The sequence below is a fragment of the Perca flavescens genome, chromosome 16 (assembly GCF_004354835.1).
Source record: "Perca flavescens isolate YP-PL-M2 chromosome 16, PFLA_1.0, whole genome shotgun sequence".
Lineage (NCBI taxonomy): Eukaryota > Metazoa > Chordata > Actinopteri > Perciformes > Percidae > Perca > Perca flavescens.
In genome coordinates this window covers 5,646,855-5,661,363 of record NC_041346.1, presented here as the reverse complement: position 1 = coordinate 5,661,363, position 14,509 = coordinate 5,646,855, and the positions used below count along the sequence as shown (strand labels likewise).

The window sequence follows — 14,509 nt, the reverse complement described above, 5'->3', positions numbered from 1 at the left end:
ATCTTTAGTTTAGGAAAGGACAAAAATCTAAAGGGTTCACACTCTAAGGAGCAGGACATTAATTAACAATCTGAGCACTAGTTTGGCTGGTTTCATGATACCACATGAACACAAACAAACACACATGCACACAGACAGAGGACTAACATGTCTGAGCAACGCAGACATCGTTACATCATCATAATGCCCTGCAATCAGATTACAGCCTGGCTTCCATATCTCAGTGTGTCGGCTGTATAATGCGTTTCTGTGTGTGTGTGTGTGTGCGTGTGCTTATATTTGTATCTATAGGCAGGCTGTTGTCTGTACTCTGGAATCTGAGAGGGAAGACTGAGCAGTCGAACAGACGGACACTAACAATAAATAAACCAATCAGTTCTTGAACAGCAACTGAGAATACAGAACCGCTGTGATACACAGTGTCTCAAGTCATTTCTCAAGCTCTTTCTTATTGTTTAAGTGGCATTTGATGACTATATTTCAACATATAGCACACCCTGCAGGATTTCTTGGACATACAGTATTTCTTGGCAGTTAAAAGGAAAACTTTCTACACACATTACAAAATATTGGGTAGTGTATAGAGATGCCACTGTTTGTTTACTTCCACCTACAAAATTCAGATTTCTACCATACATTTCCTCAGGTCCTCTTACTTTATATATTTATGTACAGTGTTTATCTATTTCAGAATTTTGAATAGATAATGTTTAGTAATTTATGAACAACATTTGACTTTGTGTGTGTTGCGGCCGTGGACTCACTTGGCCAGCTGCTTCTCGGCATCAGCACAGAGCTCCAGCAGCCCCATGAGCACCGCTGACACGTCCATATACGGCTCCCACACGGTGAAGCCTCGGCCAATCAGATCGATGGCGGTGCGGCGGATGGTGCTGTGGGGAGGCAGCTTGGGGCTGGGGGGCTGCAATAGCAGGAAGGTCAGCGCCTTACCTTCAAACGGTAGAAACGGTAGAATCAGTGTTAAGTCAAATAGAGTCGGGAGCTTGATGTTACTCTGTACGTTGTAGCACTGTTGGATGTTGAATCTAATGCTACAGCACATTTTATGTTTCATTTCATTTCACAATTTCTTTGTCTCCTTATGTTGCAGGAGTGAATTATATTAGGACCAAAATAGAATATAAATGTGATGAAGAAGGATAAATTCAAATCTGAAACACTGCGATTGTATCAGCCACCATCACGCCTCTTAATTTCCATTTTCATGATCTTTTCTGAAATAGGACATTAAATCTGCAATTATGTGTTTAATTATATTGGACAGTGCACATTGAACACTACCACAAATGTAAATGCACCAGAGGGTTAGCCTATTTTGCATTCTCAAAACTTTGAAGTATTTTAACAGATTATGGTTAAAAACCTGACCGTATCAACAAGTCACAGCCCTGCTCACTGCAGCAACCTGACTGTAAACATCCAATTTCCATGAAGAAATCATAACTTCTTATAAACAAAAAAAACAAAAAAAAAACACATCCTAATATTTCAAATGAGGTTCTGGTACACACGCGCACACACACACACACACACACACACACACACACACACACACACACACACACACACACACACACACACACACACACACACACACACACACACACACACACACACACACACACACACACACACACACAGAGGATAAAGACAGCGCACATATGGAGGTCACATCCTAGCTGACCTGACATTTGAGCCAGTCTCTGTGGGGACAGACTGACCATTAAGGCTCCTGAAAACACCCCCACCCCCTTCTCTCTCTCTCACACACACACACACACACACACACACACACACACACACACACACACACACACACACACACACACACACACACACACACACACACACACACACACACACACACACACACACACACACACACACACACACAGCAGAGCTTTTAGCAGTTTCTTCACAAAGTGCTTCAAAAAGTCAGTTAGAGGAAAATCAAGGTTTTGTATAACTTTTGGAAATGTTAACAGAAAATCCCATGCATATAAATTCAGTTATCATACATGAACTGGTCTTCTATTTATGTATTCAAAGTGAGTGATGTACATGCAGAATACTCTGGACTGCAACTGCGTTGTATTGCTGTAGCACAGTTTTTCTCAGAGACTCTATATTATTATCAGAAAGGCTCTTTTCTTCTTCTACTGCTTCAGTTTCATTGTATTTTTACTTGAAATTTAAATGCTAAACAGTCCTAATATGAAGAAACATATTATATAAAAGAGATCATTTACTATAAGTATTTATAATTCTGTGGTGGCTCTTAAGGTCCTCCAGTCTCCAGACACACAGAGCTAATGTCATCATCTGGATCTCCTGGCATTTAATCATCAACCCGCCTTAAATGGCAAACCCCCCTTCCTTATTGGTTTATATCTACACAGACACAGCATATGGATGGGGCTATGCAAGATATAGCTAGAGGCTAACCATGTTAGCATTGCTGGGTACGACTGTTATAATATATACCGGCAACGACAGCTAGAGCGCTAACTGTGTTAGCATCATTTTGCTACGTTGTTATGGGTGACATAGATGGACATCTCTGCGCTAACATTGTTAGCAGCTATGTTGTAGCTGTTTGCAAAAACACAAAGAGTCAAACATGCAGGATGGGCGTGTTGTTAGCGTGTTGTGACCGAATCAGTGATAGGTTGGTGAACTCTGACCCTTAGCTGGTGATCAACATAGTGAGCAAATACCAGTAAGCGCTTGAATCATTCAAGTTTTTGTTATACACATCAATATACATACAAACAGTGGACTAAAAATATCTGCAGTGATGTAGGGTTGAATGAATTTTGACCTCCACAGTTACCGGTATTAGTACAAATCATTATACCATTCCTGTATGCTTTTTCCACTTAACTCTCTTGAAATGCACTAGTTGGATTCCATTTAGTATCAAATAGCCTGGGAGTTTCCCATCTTCTATTTTCACTATTACAATGATGTGTATATATGTGTATGTGTATTGTTTTGAATGTGCTATACAAATAAAGTTTTTATTATTATTATTTTTAACTACAAGGAGTTTTAACTGGTAAAATACTGATACCTCTACAGTCATTTACCTACATAAGGAAACATCACTATTAGCCATTTAAAAGGAAGCAGTAGGAGATTTTTCTTTAGAGAATTTTATTTTTGACGTTATATTTTGTGGTTACGGCTGATACTGGGGCAGAATCAATAAACAGAAAAAGAAAAGAATTGACGAAAGAACAAAAAAAGGCTAAAAGGGACAATATAACGGCAAAAACATGAGTCAACCTTAGTTGGTCATTTAACAGATGGAGAGAATTGCAGGATTTGAAAGGATTTAAAACCGATTCTCAATTGTCCCTCTTTTCCCTAGGCAGGTATGTAATGTCTATTTTTTGTATGAAATACATTGCAAGACGTGGTATTTCAACTTATGAATTCACGTTGGTGGCTAAAACAAAGCTAGTTAACTGGCTTATAACGTAACATTTTACGTTAGCCTTGCTACCAAGCTACAATATATCTTGCCGATTATTATGAAGCTATAACATTACTAGGGCATGTTGATAACTTTAGCTTTATTGACAAAATTACTATTACTGAGCAAGCTTTAAGTCGATTGCTGCTGTGTGTATTACTATTGCCCAAGCAAAATTTCCCCATGGGGACAAAAAAAAATCTATATCTTATCTACCTAATGTGTTAGTCGTAGGCTTACATTTAGCTGTATGAACGGTACCAGATACATTACCATCCTGCAAACAGCTGGTTCAAAACAGAAGTAGTATTATAAGTATTTATAGCAAGGGGCCGCCAAAATCAACAAAAAATAAAAGTTCTTTGTAGTTGCTTTAAATAGGACCTTTTTTTACTGTAGTAATTGTGTCTAACACTATACTGATAGGATGCATGTTTGGTCCCCTGGGAAAAATTCTGTCCACGAAAGCAGAAACTAGAGTTTCAATACCCAGAAGTGGTAACTTTTATTTTGTGGTCTGTAATGACTTTTTTCAGTTGCTTTGGCAAAGTCCTCAAATGGAAATCGTTTTTTTCAAAACATTGTGTAATTATCCTACCTAATTTTTGTCACAGTATATAGGCCTACCTTATTTACATTGGATGCTTGGTGTTGCTCCATCTTTCATTTTTGTTTGTTGTTTCAATTTATCGCTACATATAAAGGTAACTACTGTGAATGTAAATGGACTGTTTTTATATAGCGCTTTTCTAGTCTCAAGGACTACTCAAAGCGCTTTTACATAGTACAGGAACCATTCATTATTCACACACATTCATACACCGTGGCCGAAGCTGCCGTACAAGGTGCCACCTGCTCATCAGATAATCATTCACACACATTTACACTCCGATGCACACCGCTCTACCACTGAGCCACAGCCGCCACAATATGGGAAAATATTAAAAAACAAAGACTCTCAGTAGGAACCAATGGCCTTCAGGCCGAGAGCCTCAGACAGGATAAGGCAGTTAGAAAATACTGAAACGCGTTGTTTTGGTCTTTTTTTTATTTGCTGAAAATAAGAAATAGAGAACACCAGCCTTCTTCTTTGAAAAATGAAAACAAATATGTTCCCAGGATCTTTCTTAAAATATAAAAAGAAAAAATAATGGTCTAAATAATGAGTCCTAAATGTGCAACGTGCAACATCTGTGTAGTATATAATATGATAAATGCCATTTGCAAACTTTGCCGTTCTTCTAGTGATAGGAAATCAATTTAACATTAGTTTCAAATAAACTGATAATCAATAAATAAACTGTGTAGGTGACTGTGTGGGAGGATGGGATGGGATGGCATTATAATTGGGGGGTCATGGGGCAAGAGGTCATCAGTCAAATTTAAACCCCTGATATTGTTAATGTGTGTGTATGTGCTCTTCACACAGTCAACCAGCGGACCCTCCCATCACAGAACAGGCCTCAGAGGTTATGAGGTCAAAGTTCAACGCTGTGAGCAGTGACAGTGACTGTGGGTGGGCAGGTGTGTGTGTGTGTGTGTGTGTGTGTGTGTATAATGAACCTGCAACCACATTTGCACATAAAAGCGTCTATTCATTTTAGTCCTGGACTGTTAAAGATGCCGGTAACAATCAGTGCTGTAATTGTCCAGATCGAAATTCAAATTTACAACCCCTCCCCTCTAGTCAGTGAGCCGGATGTGAGACACGTAAAGGACTCAGGTCCATTTCTCAAAGCGGACATCTTTGTTTAAAGGCAGGCTCAGACCCGAATTAACCAATAGCTATTGACAAAGCATCAGCTGGCTATATAATGAGCTGTTAGTTAAAGCAGTAAACATGTCACATTAACACAGAGAGGGTGATTAGAGCAGGAGGAGGAGGAAGAGGGGGAGGAAAGAAGGAAGGAAGGAAGTATGGAGGAATAAAGGAGGGAGGGAGGGAGTAGGGATTGTGAGATAGTGACAGATTGGTGATGTCTAAAGTTTACCAGGCCGAGTCAACCACTAACGGGCTTTCTACCCCCCCCACCTCTCTTCCTCTGTTTGAGCATAAATGAGAGGTGAAGGTAAATCAATGTTGGGGACTTGATTAGTAGATGAGAGCCGGATCGGACTCAGTGCAGGGAAAGGGAGAGAGAAAGAATTAAAAAGAATAAGAGCCAGTTTGAGTGAGAACAAGAGATGCTGTGTCTATCATGAATATCTATAGGTTAAAAACTAGAAAAGTAGTATTTGGTCAACAACCACTGGATACATAAAGAATACCTGTGTAAAACTCCACCACTACCTACTACTGGCAGCTAGCAAATTGGCCAGCTTTGGCTGACTATTGTACTGTCTACCATTAGCATAATCCTAGCATGTTAGCACTTAGATCACCAGCTGCAGCAGTTCCCCAACTAGCACTGCAAGAAGTCTATACTGTACATCAAGCTTCAAGCACCTTTACCTATTTTGGGAGGACATGCAAATTTCACTGTGCCAATTTCGGGTGTGACAAGCTAATTAACCCTCAAGTTTTGCTAGCCAAAGTTAAGTCCAAAATGCAGCTATACTGAAATGTTTAAGAAGTTATTAAAAAAATATCCAACTAATCTATGGTCAGTCCAAGATTAAGCTACGGTTACCATTACTAGGTTTCATTATTTGCTAATCATTTAGCAAAATATTGGATTGCCAGGATTTAGCTAACTACCTAAAAGCCTGAAATGGTGCTAACGAAATACTAACCCTAAAAAGTTGCTGATCACAACTATGGACAAAAACAAAACCCAAAACAAGTAAAACATCACAACAAATATTTGCTAACCAAAATCGATAAAATGAGAAATCTGAAAAGTCTTGAAAAAATAAATAAAATGATTTGCACTTTTCACTGCTATGATGACAAACATATTAACCACTGCTTAGCTTATATGGCTAATTGGTTAATTTGAGGTACTTGGTTACTTTAAGAATATATGTTCAGAAACCTCTCAGCCAGCAATGGCTGGGGTTGGGTAACGTTACCGAACTCTGTACTTTTTTGGGTACCTACTGAATTACGTCGGTACTACCGAGGACCGATTCACGTTTAATCAACATTACCACTTCCACCTACGGTTAAACAGTGTGAACACAAGCGGCATGCTATTCTGACGACCGGCACAGGTCGATGTAGTGAGCAGCATGTGCTGGCAGGGGATCGGTTTATTCCGCTGTTCCACAGTGGCATGCCATCAGCCACTGGCAAAAACCGCTGTAGCACCAGGGGATTAGCTTATGTCCATGTACCACAGTGGCTGACCGTCAGCTACTTTTCGCCACTGGTTTGGCAGGGAAGAGGAAGGGGTTTTATTTTGTGTGGAGTGTAAAATCTTCTAAATAAATAACAAAATGTTCTAAGTAAATAGGATAAATAGATTTGAAATAATTTTTACAACTGAAATACATCTTTTGTTATTACAGAGGGAAAGTACCGTTGGGTACAGGAAGTTAATTTCAGGTACCGGAAAAAATGTGAACAGTAGCCAACCCTAGCAATGGTGTCCGATTGCCCCAAAATGACTGTAGCCAAGTTTTGATCCAAATTTAGAGCAAATTTTAGATGAATTTCCTGACAATCAATCCAAAATGCAAATCAATGTGTGTTTCCCTGCACTACTGTTGCACTAATATTAGGAGTAGAGCAAGATAATCAGTTGGTGGTGCTAATTCTCCAGAGAGTAGGGCGCAATGAGATGGTGTCATTAAAAGAGTGCTCGGCAAACCTCAAACAAGGTTTAGTTTCCATCACCTGCTTGTCCCTGTTCTATTGTCTACGGTACAAAATAAAACTCAATTTCCAATCTGCTCTCATGAATGTTTTAAAATGCCACCGTTCACGGTGAATAGGCCTCAGAGGGCACTCAAGGTATTTTGACATTTACTGCGAGCACTATTGTCCAGAGATGATACACAGATGTACAGTTTGTCTCTTTTATCCTGTCCAATCACATCCTCCCTTTCCTCTGTCTTCATCTGTCCTTCTGTCCTTCCTTCCTTCCTTAAGCTCAATCTCCCCCTCAATTTTCCCTACATTTCCCCCTTCGCCATATGAAAACATCAATCTATACTCCGCTGTATAGACTACTGTACCTTCCCACTCTCTGGGTGGACAGCTCTCATTCATCACACACACACGAAGCGCAGTACCTCAACAACAACGATCCATCTTTCAATTTTATAAGAGGAGAGAGAGAGAAGGGGGAGATGGAGAGTGGAAGGAGGGAGAAAAACCTCTGACTGAATGAGAGCTGGAAAAAGAACAGAGTAAAAAGAAAAGTGGGATACAACAGAGGAAGGGGCAAGAAAAAAAACAGCATAATAACACATGAGAAAGGAACAGTGGAGAAAGAATAAAAAAATGTCCTCAAATGTCCGCAGACAATTTGTATTTGTCTGATCAAGCTTTATATTAAGTAAAAATATGTTTTAAAGGGTTCAGCTACTCTGTGGGGTCAGTTAAAGGAGCAGGTTGCTCTGTGGAGTAAGAGAGAGTTTTTAGATGGACCACAACAATGCAAGCACAGCCTTATAAAATGTAAAATCTATGTTCCGTTTACCATATTAGCGTGATATGCATCATGGCTGCCAATTGGCGATATACAATTCAGTAGTTACAAGGAAAATGGTGACAGTCAAGGTCTTTATGCAGGTCACTGTCCAGGAGAACAACCTCTATGATAGCACCTGACCGTGTAGCATCAGGTCTCATGAATGTATTCTCTCGTCCATCTCTAAGACTGTCCCATCGCCTTGACCACCTCACATTTTAGTCCCAGACAGCTTTGCTCAAGCATGACTTTCTGGCATCTAATGTCATGTCGAAACATTACCTCGTACATTTCAGCCACTGTACGACTCTTTTATGACAGATGTAACAATATAATGTGAATAAATTCACTTATGTCCGGGCTTTGAGCTTTGAAATCTTAAGTTCTTTTTACTCTTGGGTGACATTTTTGTGGATAAAAGTTGTCCATAAATGGAGCAGAACATGTAGCCTTATATGAAAATGGGTAAATTTCCCAAACTCACACCTACTCATGAACAAGTTTGTGCAGTTGAGCTGGATTTGAGTAAACCTCACTGTAAACAGCAAAAGGCTTAGGTTAAGAATACAATAATGTTCTCGCATGAGGCTTATTGGTTGTTTTTTTATGAAAAATGTATAGGATATATATTGGGTCTTAGTCTTGTTAATGTATTCTTTGATTCCTGATTTAAAGTTCTAGTGTGACTACTTGTAGAGCATTTCCGCCTTTAATAGATAGGACAGTTAGATATGAAAGGGGAGAGAGAGGGGGAAGACATGCTGGACCTTCTGTGTCGAGGAATAAACTCTATATATGTGTGCCTGCTCTACCAACTGAGCTAACCTGGCCACACCTAGTGTGACTACTTAATGCCAAGACAACATTAAACACGAATGATGTTGAGAAGTTTGGTTTATTCTGTTAAGTGAAAAAAATGTAACATAAATGATCAAAAAGTCAGATGGGTTAGTGAAAGGTTTTAAAAGGGTGGAGCTCTACCCAAGGGATCAATAAGTTGTTTTCATCTGTGTGTGTGTGTGTGTGTGTGTGTGTGTCCGATGAGTCCACACAGCTAAGATGACCACTGTGTACAGGGCCAACATCACGTTTCACAGTCTATCAGTGAGAGTACAGGCTCTGTCACTGGGCGGATGGCCCCTGAGGCAGCCAATCAGAGCTCAGGGGCAGCAGGATGGAAGAGCAGCTCTGCTTAGTGCAGGTTTGATGCCCACCAAGGTCCAGCGCTGCAGGCACAGCTTGGTACAGGCTGGGCCCAGTGAGCGTGTGTGTACGTGAGTGTGTGTGTAAGTCAGTGCCAAGCTCCTTAAGGTGTCAAGCTTGGAGGGTGAAAATCAATCTCATCTCTCTCCTCACTGCTAATCCAACACTGAAGTTTCTACTTTGTCAGCTGAGTTTGAAAAAACCATGATTCTGGACCAAAACAGAAACCACTGAACATTTCAGTATCTGTCTGAAGGTAAGAGATGTGTTCAAAGTAATCCTGTAGCAGTCCTGTGAGGCCACACATATATGCACAGGTACCTAATATGATATCTGGTCACGAACCCAAAGACTAGACAAAGCAATCAGTGGTAAGAAACCAAAAGGTGGTCGAGAAGGTTTCTCTGTCTGGCAATAATGGAGATACAGAATACAGTCCAACAGCGCAAGTAAGACATTAAAAAGATGAAACAAATTATAGGAAAAAAGGATTACAAAGAAAGAAAATCAATAACCGTATCAGCGCCACTTCTGCCACTGCTTTCTGTCCCACAACCGCTGACTTCACTTGCAAACAGCACGTCTCCTTTTTATTGACACATAGCCGAAACACCCGTTTGTAAAATGCAGTCGAAATGCAAGAAGAGCATTGCAGATTGATTTTGTATAATTTTTGCATGATGTTTAACATGAACACGGGAAAACATTTTGGCCAATCTCATGCACTCAAATAACAATCTTTATGGGGGGACTGGTTTATATATATCTATACACCTAACAGGGTGGAACATTTTGAGCTAAGTTAGCCTTAGCTTCTGCTTATAACTTTAGCGCACCTGACTCCTGGAACAAATTACAGCTCTTCCTTAAAATCAACTCACTTGTGCCTTTTGGACCATTTAGAAATGTGGGTTTAAACCTGCAAACTTCTACTTGTAATTGCTTTACATAATTGTAATTTATTTGGTATCTTTAGTATCCTAATTTATTTATCAAATCATTTTTTCATTTCCTTTGTGTTCCCTCCAAAAAAAGCATGTCACTTCCTGAAACTACTACTAACAGGGTGGAAAATGACTTCAGGGACACACAGTAAACAAAATGGTAGAAAATAACTATAGTTCTTTATATACAATCAGACATGGCAATAATTTAAGATGAATAAATTAATGAGTATTTTATAATTGTATGGCTTATAGTCATCATGCATTGTGAAAATGGTAGAATCAAGCACATGTACCCAAAAAACATTTTTGCTGCATAACAGGAATGTTCCAAATATGGCAACCAGTGTGTCGTCTCTGTACATACATGTGTGTCTGGCCAGTGAGTAGTTGGAGGACCCTCCACTTGTCAGTCCGAAGCCCTCAGGCGCCTGTCCGCCGGCTCGAGCCCGTGCCGAACCCTTTGGAGGTTCAATCTCAGCGCCAAACTCAGCCCCGATGACCCCCAGCAGCACGATGGCGGTGGCTTGTTTACGGCGCTCCTCGTACGAGTTGGAGATTTTCTTGGCGTTTGGTGGAAGGTTGGACAGACAGCCTGGCAGAGACAGAGAGAGAGAATAAGTGTCTTGTGGTGGTTCGTGTTGATTTAGCAGTGTTTACCCTGTTCTCAAGACGGGGAGTTCCACACTTATTTTGTTACTTAGTTCTATACTTAAGTCACATGATGAGAGCTCTATGTCAACTGAGCAAACTCCATTCACTGATGAAGACCCTGAGAGGTGATGAAAGCTCTGTTACAAGTAAAAAGTAACTTTTAAGCTTAATGATTAAACATCCATGTGTATTGCATAGCTGAAATAATCTGCTTTAAGTTACATAAAAGTACATTTTAGTTTGAGGAAACAATCATTTACCAAGGTCAAGAAACAATTTTCATGCTCACAATCCCACATTTTGAGACCCCCTTTGTGCTTCTTCAGCACCCCACAGCCCTTGCAGATCCCAAACAACATGATAGTGGGTCCCAACACACAGAATTTGCTGTTTGGCCCCTGCTGATGCACCCAACCAAACAACAACTAATTCACATATTTTCAATCAACAAAGTCATAACATTGTAATTTAAGTCATATCCCAAATGTGCCTCCTGCAAATATGAAAAACCATGAATGAAAAACACTAAAACTGCCAACAGCTCCACATAATGTCCATCAAATGAAAAGGAGAGATCATTAAAATGCAAAGCTGCAGGACCTGAAACACAAATCTAAACTGTAAATGCTGCTTTCAACACACTTTATTGATTTTGGTGACTTACTAAAGGTAGAGAAGTTAAGAACATTTGCAGTTTATTTTAAAAGGTCTAAAGATACTGCTCATCTGCTTATTTCTTTCCTTCTTTCTCCATCCTACTTTAAGAGATGATTTAGCTGAATAGAAAGAGCGTGGGGGACCCCCGTTCTCATTTCTTTCTTTTCTTCCTTTTCATGGTGAAAGGTGGTTAAAAAACAGCAGGCTTGTAAGTCTCCAGTGGGCCGATAACAACTGAACAGGCACACTTCTATTGTCCTGGTATTAACCATTACATGCACGCACAGCACGCACAGCACGCACAGCACGCACACGCAAACACACACACACACACACACACAGGTTTCCAGTTGCACGTGTCCAAGAGCCTTCCAGAGGTGTGTTTGCACTGTGGCTAAAGGCTTTTAGCGGGACAATGAGACGTGTGCTGTGTGTGTGTGTGTGTGTGTGTGTGTGTGTGTGTTGGTGTGGGCGTGTCCATCCATTGTGTTCACCAAGAAGACCCCAAAATAACCTTTGTGTGTGTGCGCGTGTGGCAGGGTCTACGCAGTGGGAAACTGACTCAGCCCTGAGAGGAACACGTTTGTGTGTGTGTGTGTGTGTGTGTGTGTATCACAGTGGGAGATGAGAGCTCCTAACACCCCTTGGATCAAAGGCCCAATAAGGACTACATAGAATGTGTGTGTGTGTGTGTGTGTGTGTGTGTGTGTGTGTGTGTGTGTGTGTGTGTGTGTGTGTGTGTGTGTGTGTGTGTGTGTGTGTGTGTGAGAAACAACCAAACACACACACACACACCATCCCACAGCCTCACCCTCAGATTTCTCTTTCTTATTATGTCTCCCTGGATGAGCGAGCACAGCATATAGATTTGAATTGCAGGGGGAACAAGCACTCACTCGCTCGCGCACACAACACACACACACACAGTCTGTGAGGGGTAAGGGGTTAGTGAGCACAATGGGTGTGATGAATAGAGAGAGAGAGAGAGAGAGAGAGAGAGAGAGAGAGAGTGAGAGAGAGTCACTGCTGTGTCTACTTGGTGCTGATCTTCAGTTTTCTCTTCACATTTTCTCTTCATTTGTTACTGTGACATGATCCTCAGTGAGGGGAGTGATTATTGAAAACTAAAGGATGACAACTCAGGATAAAAGGAGTCTGTACTGATGTTAAATGACTCAGCTGGGGTGAGTAGTTATAAATACAGAAAAAGCCTAAGAAACATCAGCATTATTTCAGCAGGATTTCCCACAGTGTATAGTTGTGGATGCACACCGACTCACCTGAAATATTACACTCTATCAAATATAATATTAATTTCATATTGTGGTAAGTTCAAACATAACTAAGCAATTACACCATAACTTCAAGCATCGTAAGCACATCGGATTATACAAGCATTCAAGAAAGGGTTGAAATTCAATGCAACCCTTAACTTATCTAGACATTACCCGGAGCTTCCTAGTACAAGGACCCTGTAATCTCCGATTGAGCCCATGTGTGAATAGAGCAGGTCATTGTCCGGAGAATTCACAGTGAGCAAGTGGGCGTGTTGAGGACATTTCTATCATGCAGCTGGTGCAAAACCAGAAGAAAACAAACCGAGACTGAAAAGAAAAGGTGAAAAAAAAGGGTGATTTACACGGAGACACCAGCAAAACTGTCAGAATGAGATTCTGGAACTTCTGTCGATAAGGGCCAATGCCGAAATCCTCAGACAAATTCTAGGAAAGGCAAGAGACTTGATTGTTGTACGAGTACGACCAAACTACAAACCGGCTTCGTGACTGCAGTGTAATCCGCATCATTTCCTGCCTCCTGCATGCTCTACCCAGGCGCCACCTCTGGCCTAAACCAAACATGAGTATTTCCAGTAGGTGAGAAGGCATTTGACATGAACAATCTCCTGTTGTGTGCTACATGCGTGAAAGGGCAACTCAGGACAATGTCGAGACCTGATTCTCCGGACATTGTCCGGAGTTTATATGAGAAAAACGGCTTAAAATGCATTCTAGACAGATGTTGAAAAGGTGTAAATGCATCGGTCTCTCCAAGAGACATACAGTAGAGAATGTTTTCTCTCTCCAGGTGGAACTGCAGCTGTCTGTCTTCCGCAGTAAAGAAGCTGAGGTTACACTGCAATTTGCAGTCATTCTCCCTGTGTCATTAAAGTCAGAAAAAAAGCAACTCCAGTGATTTCAACACATACCATCATACAGAGATTGCACTGTGCTGTTGTAGCATTTATCTAATCCCAGATAGACTACTAAATGATCTGTATAGGTAAAGGAGCACTGATCTGTATTGGTGAGGGAGCAGCATGAGTGAGAGCCTGTGAAGATCCTAAAACTTTTGTCCCATTTAGTTCATAATTACAATTCATCCATGTGATTGTGTTGATTTAAGGATAGTTGTTAGCCTGTTCGCTGTTACATATACTTGTTGATTGTTGAACTAAACTGTTAAAGTTTTTCTTATTCTGGCATTTTTGATGGTTACAGGTTTAGATGGCATTAACACCACTATGGACTGGAGTAGGTGCGATCTCGATTGGCATGGAACCCAGGAAAACCAAGATGGATTACAATCAAATTTGTTATCTGGCCAATGGAGAAGCATATATGTGGTAACGAAGTGTAAACAAAAGTTTATTGAACTGTATGACTATGTTGTTTTTCATGTATTGTACCTTGCTGAAAAACCAATTGCCTTCCGGGGAGAAAATAAAGTTGAAGTTGAAGCATGAAGCTCGCCTGTCAGTCATCATCTTCAACCTGCCCCATGTGAGTAATCAGTTATGATTGTTTCTTTCCAGGTACTGGACGGCTGGATCTGTTTGAATAGAAGGGGTGCCGGTTGTATCTGCCAGAGCAAATGAAACATGAGCTGGTAGATTCTGGTTTTCAGGCTAATAATTTTGGGTGTTGTTGAACTAAAATCATTGGCATCTTGGTGTCCAGATCGTCCATGTTTTCTTG

The 14,509-nt window shown here is 40.6% G+C and overlaps 1 protein-coding gene across 4 annotated transcripts in view; it reads right to left on the bottom strand.

Moving 5' to 3' along the window:
• The window catches only part of wdr7 (WD repeat domain 7), a 163,261-nt gene that overhangs the window by 27,250 nt on the left and 121,502 nt on the right, over positions 1 to 14,509 (bottom strand). For all 4 annotated transcript variants that reach the window (XM_028601996.1, XM_028601997.1, XM_028601998.1 and 1 more), the window contains 2 exons: positions 10,591 to 10,818; positions 765 to 951 (listed from right to left, as the gene is read on the bottom strand). In XM_028601996.1, coding sequence (XP_028457797.1) covers positions 765 to 951; positions 10,591 to 10,818 — 415 coding nt within the window. The remainder of the gene's footprint in view (positions 1 to 764; positions 952 to 10,590; positions 10,819 to 14,509) is intronic.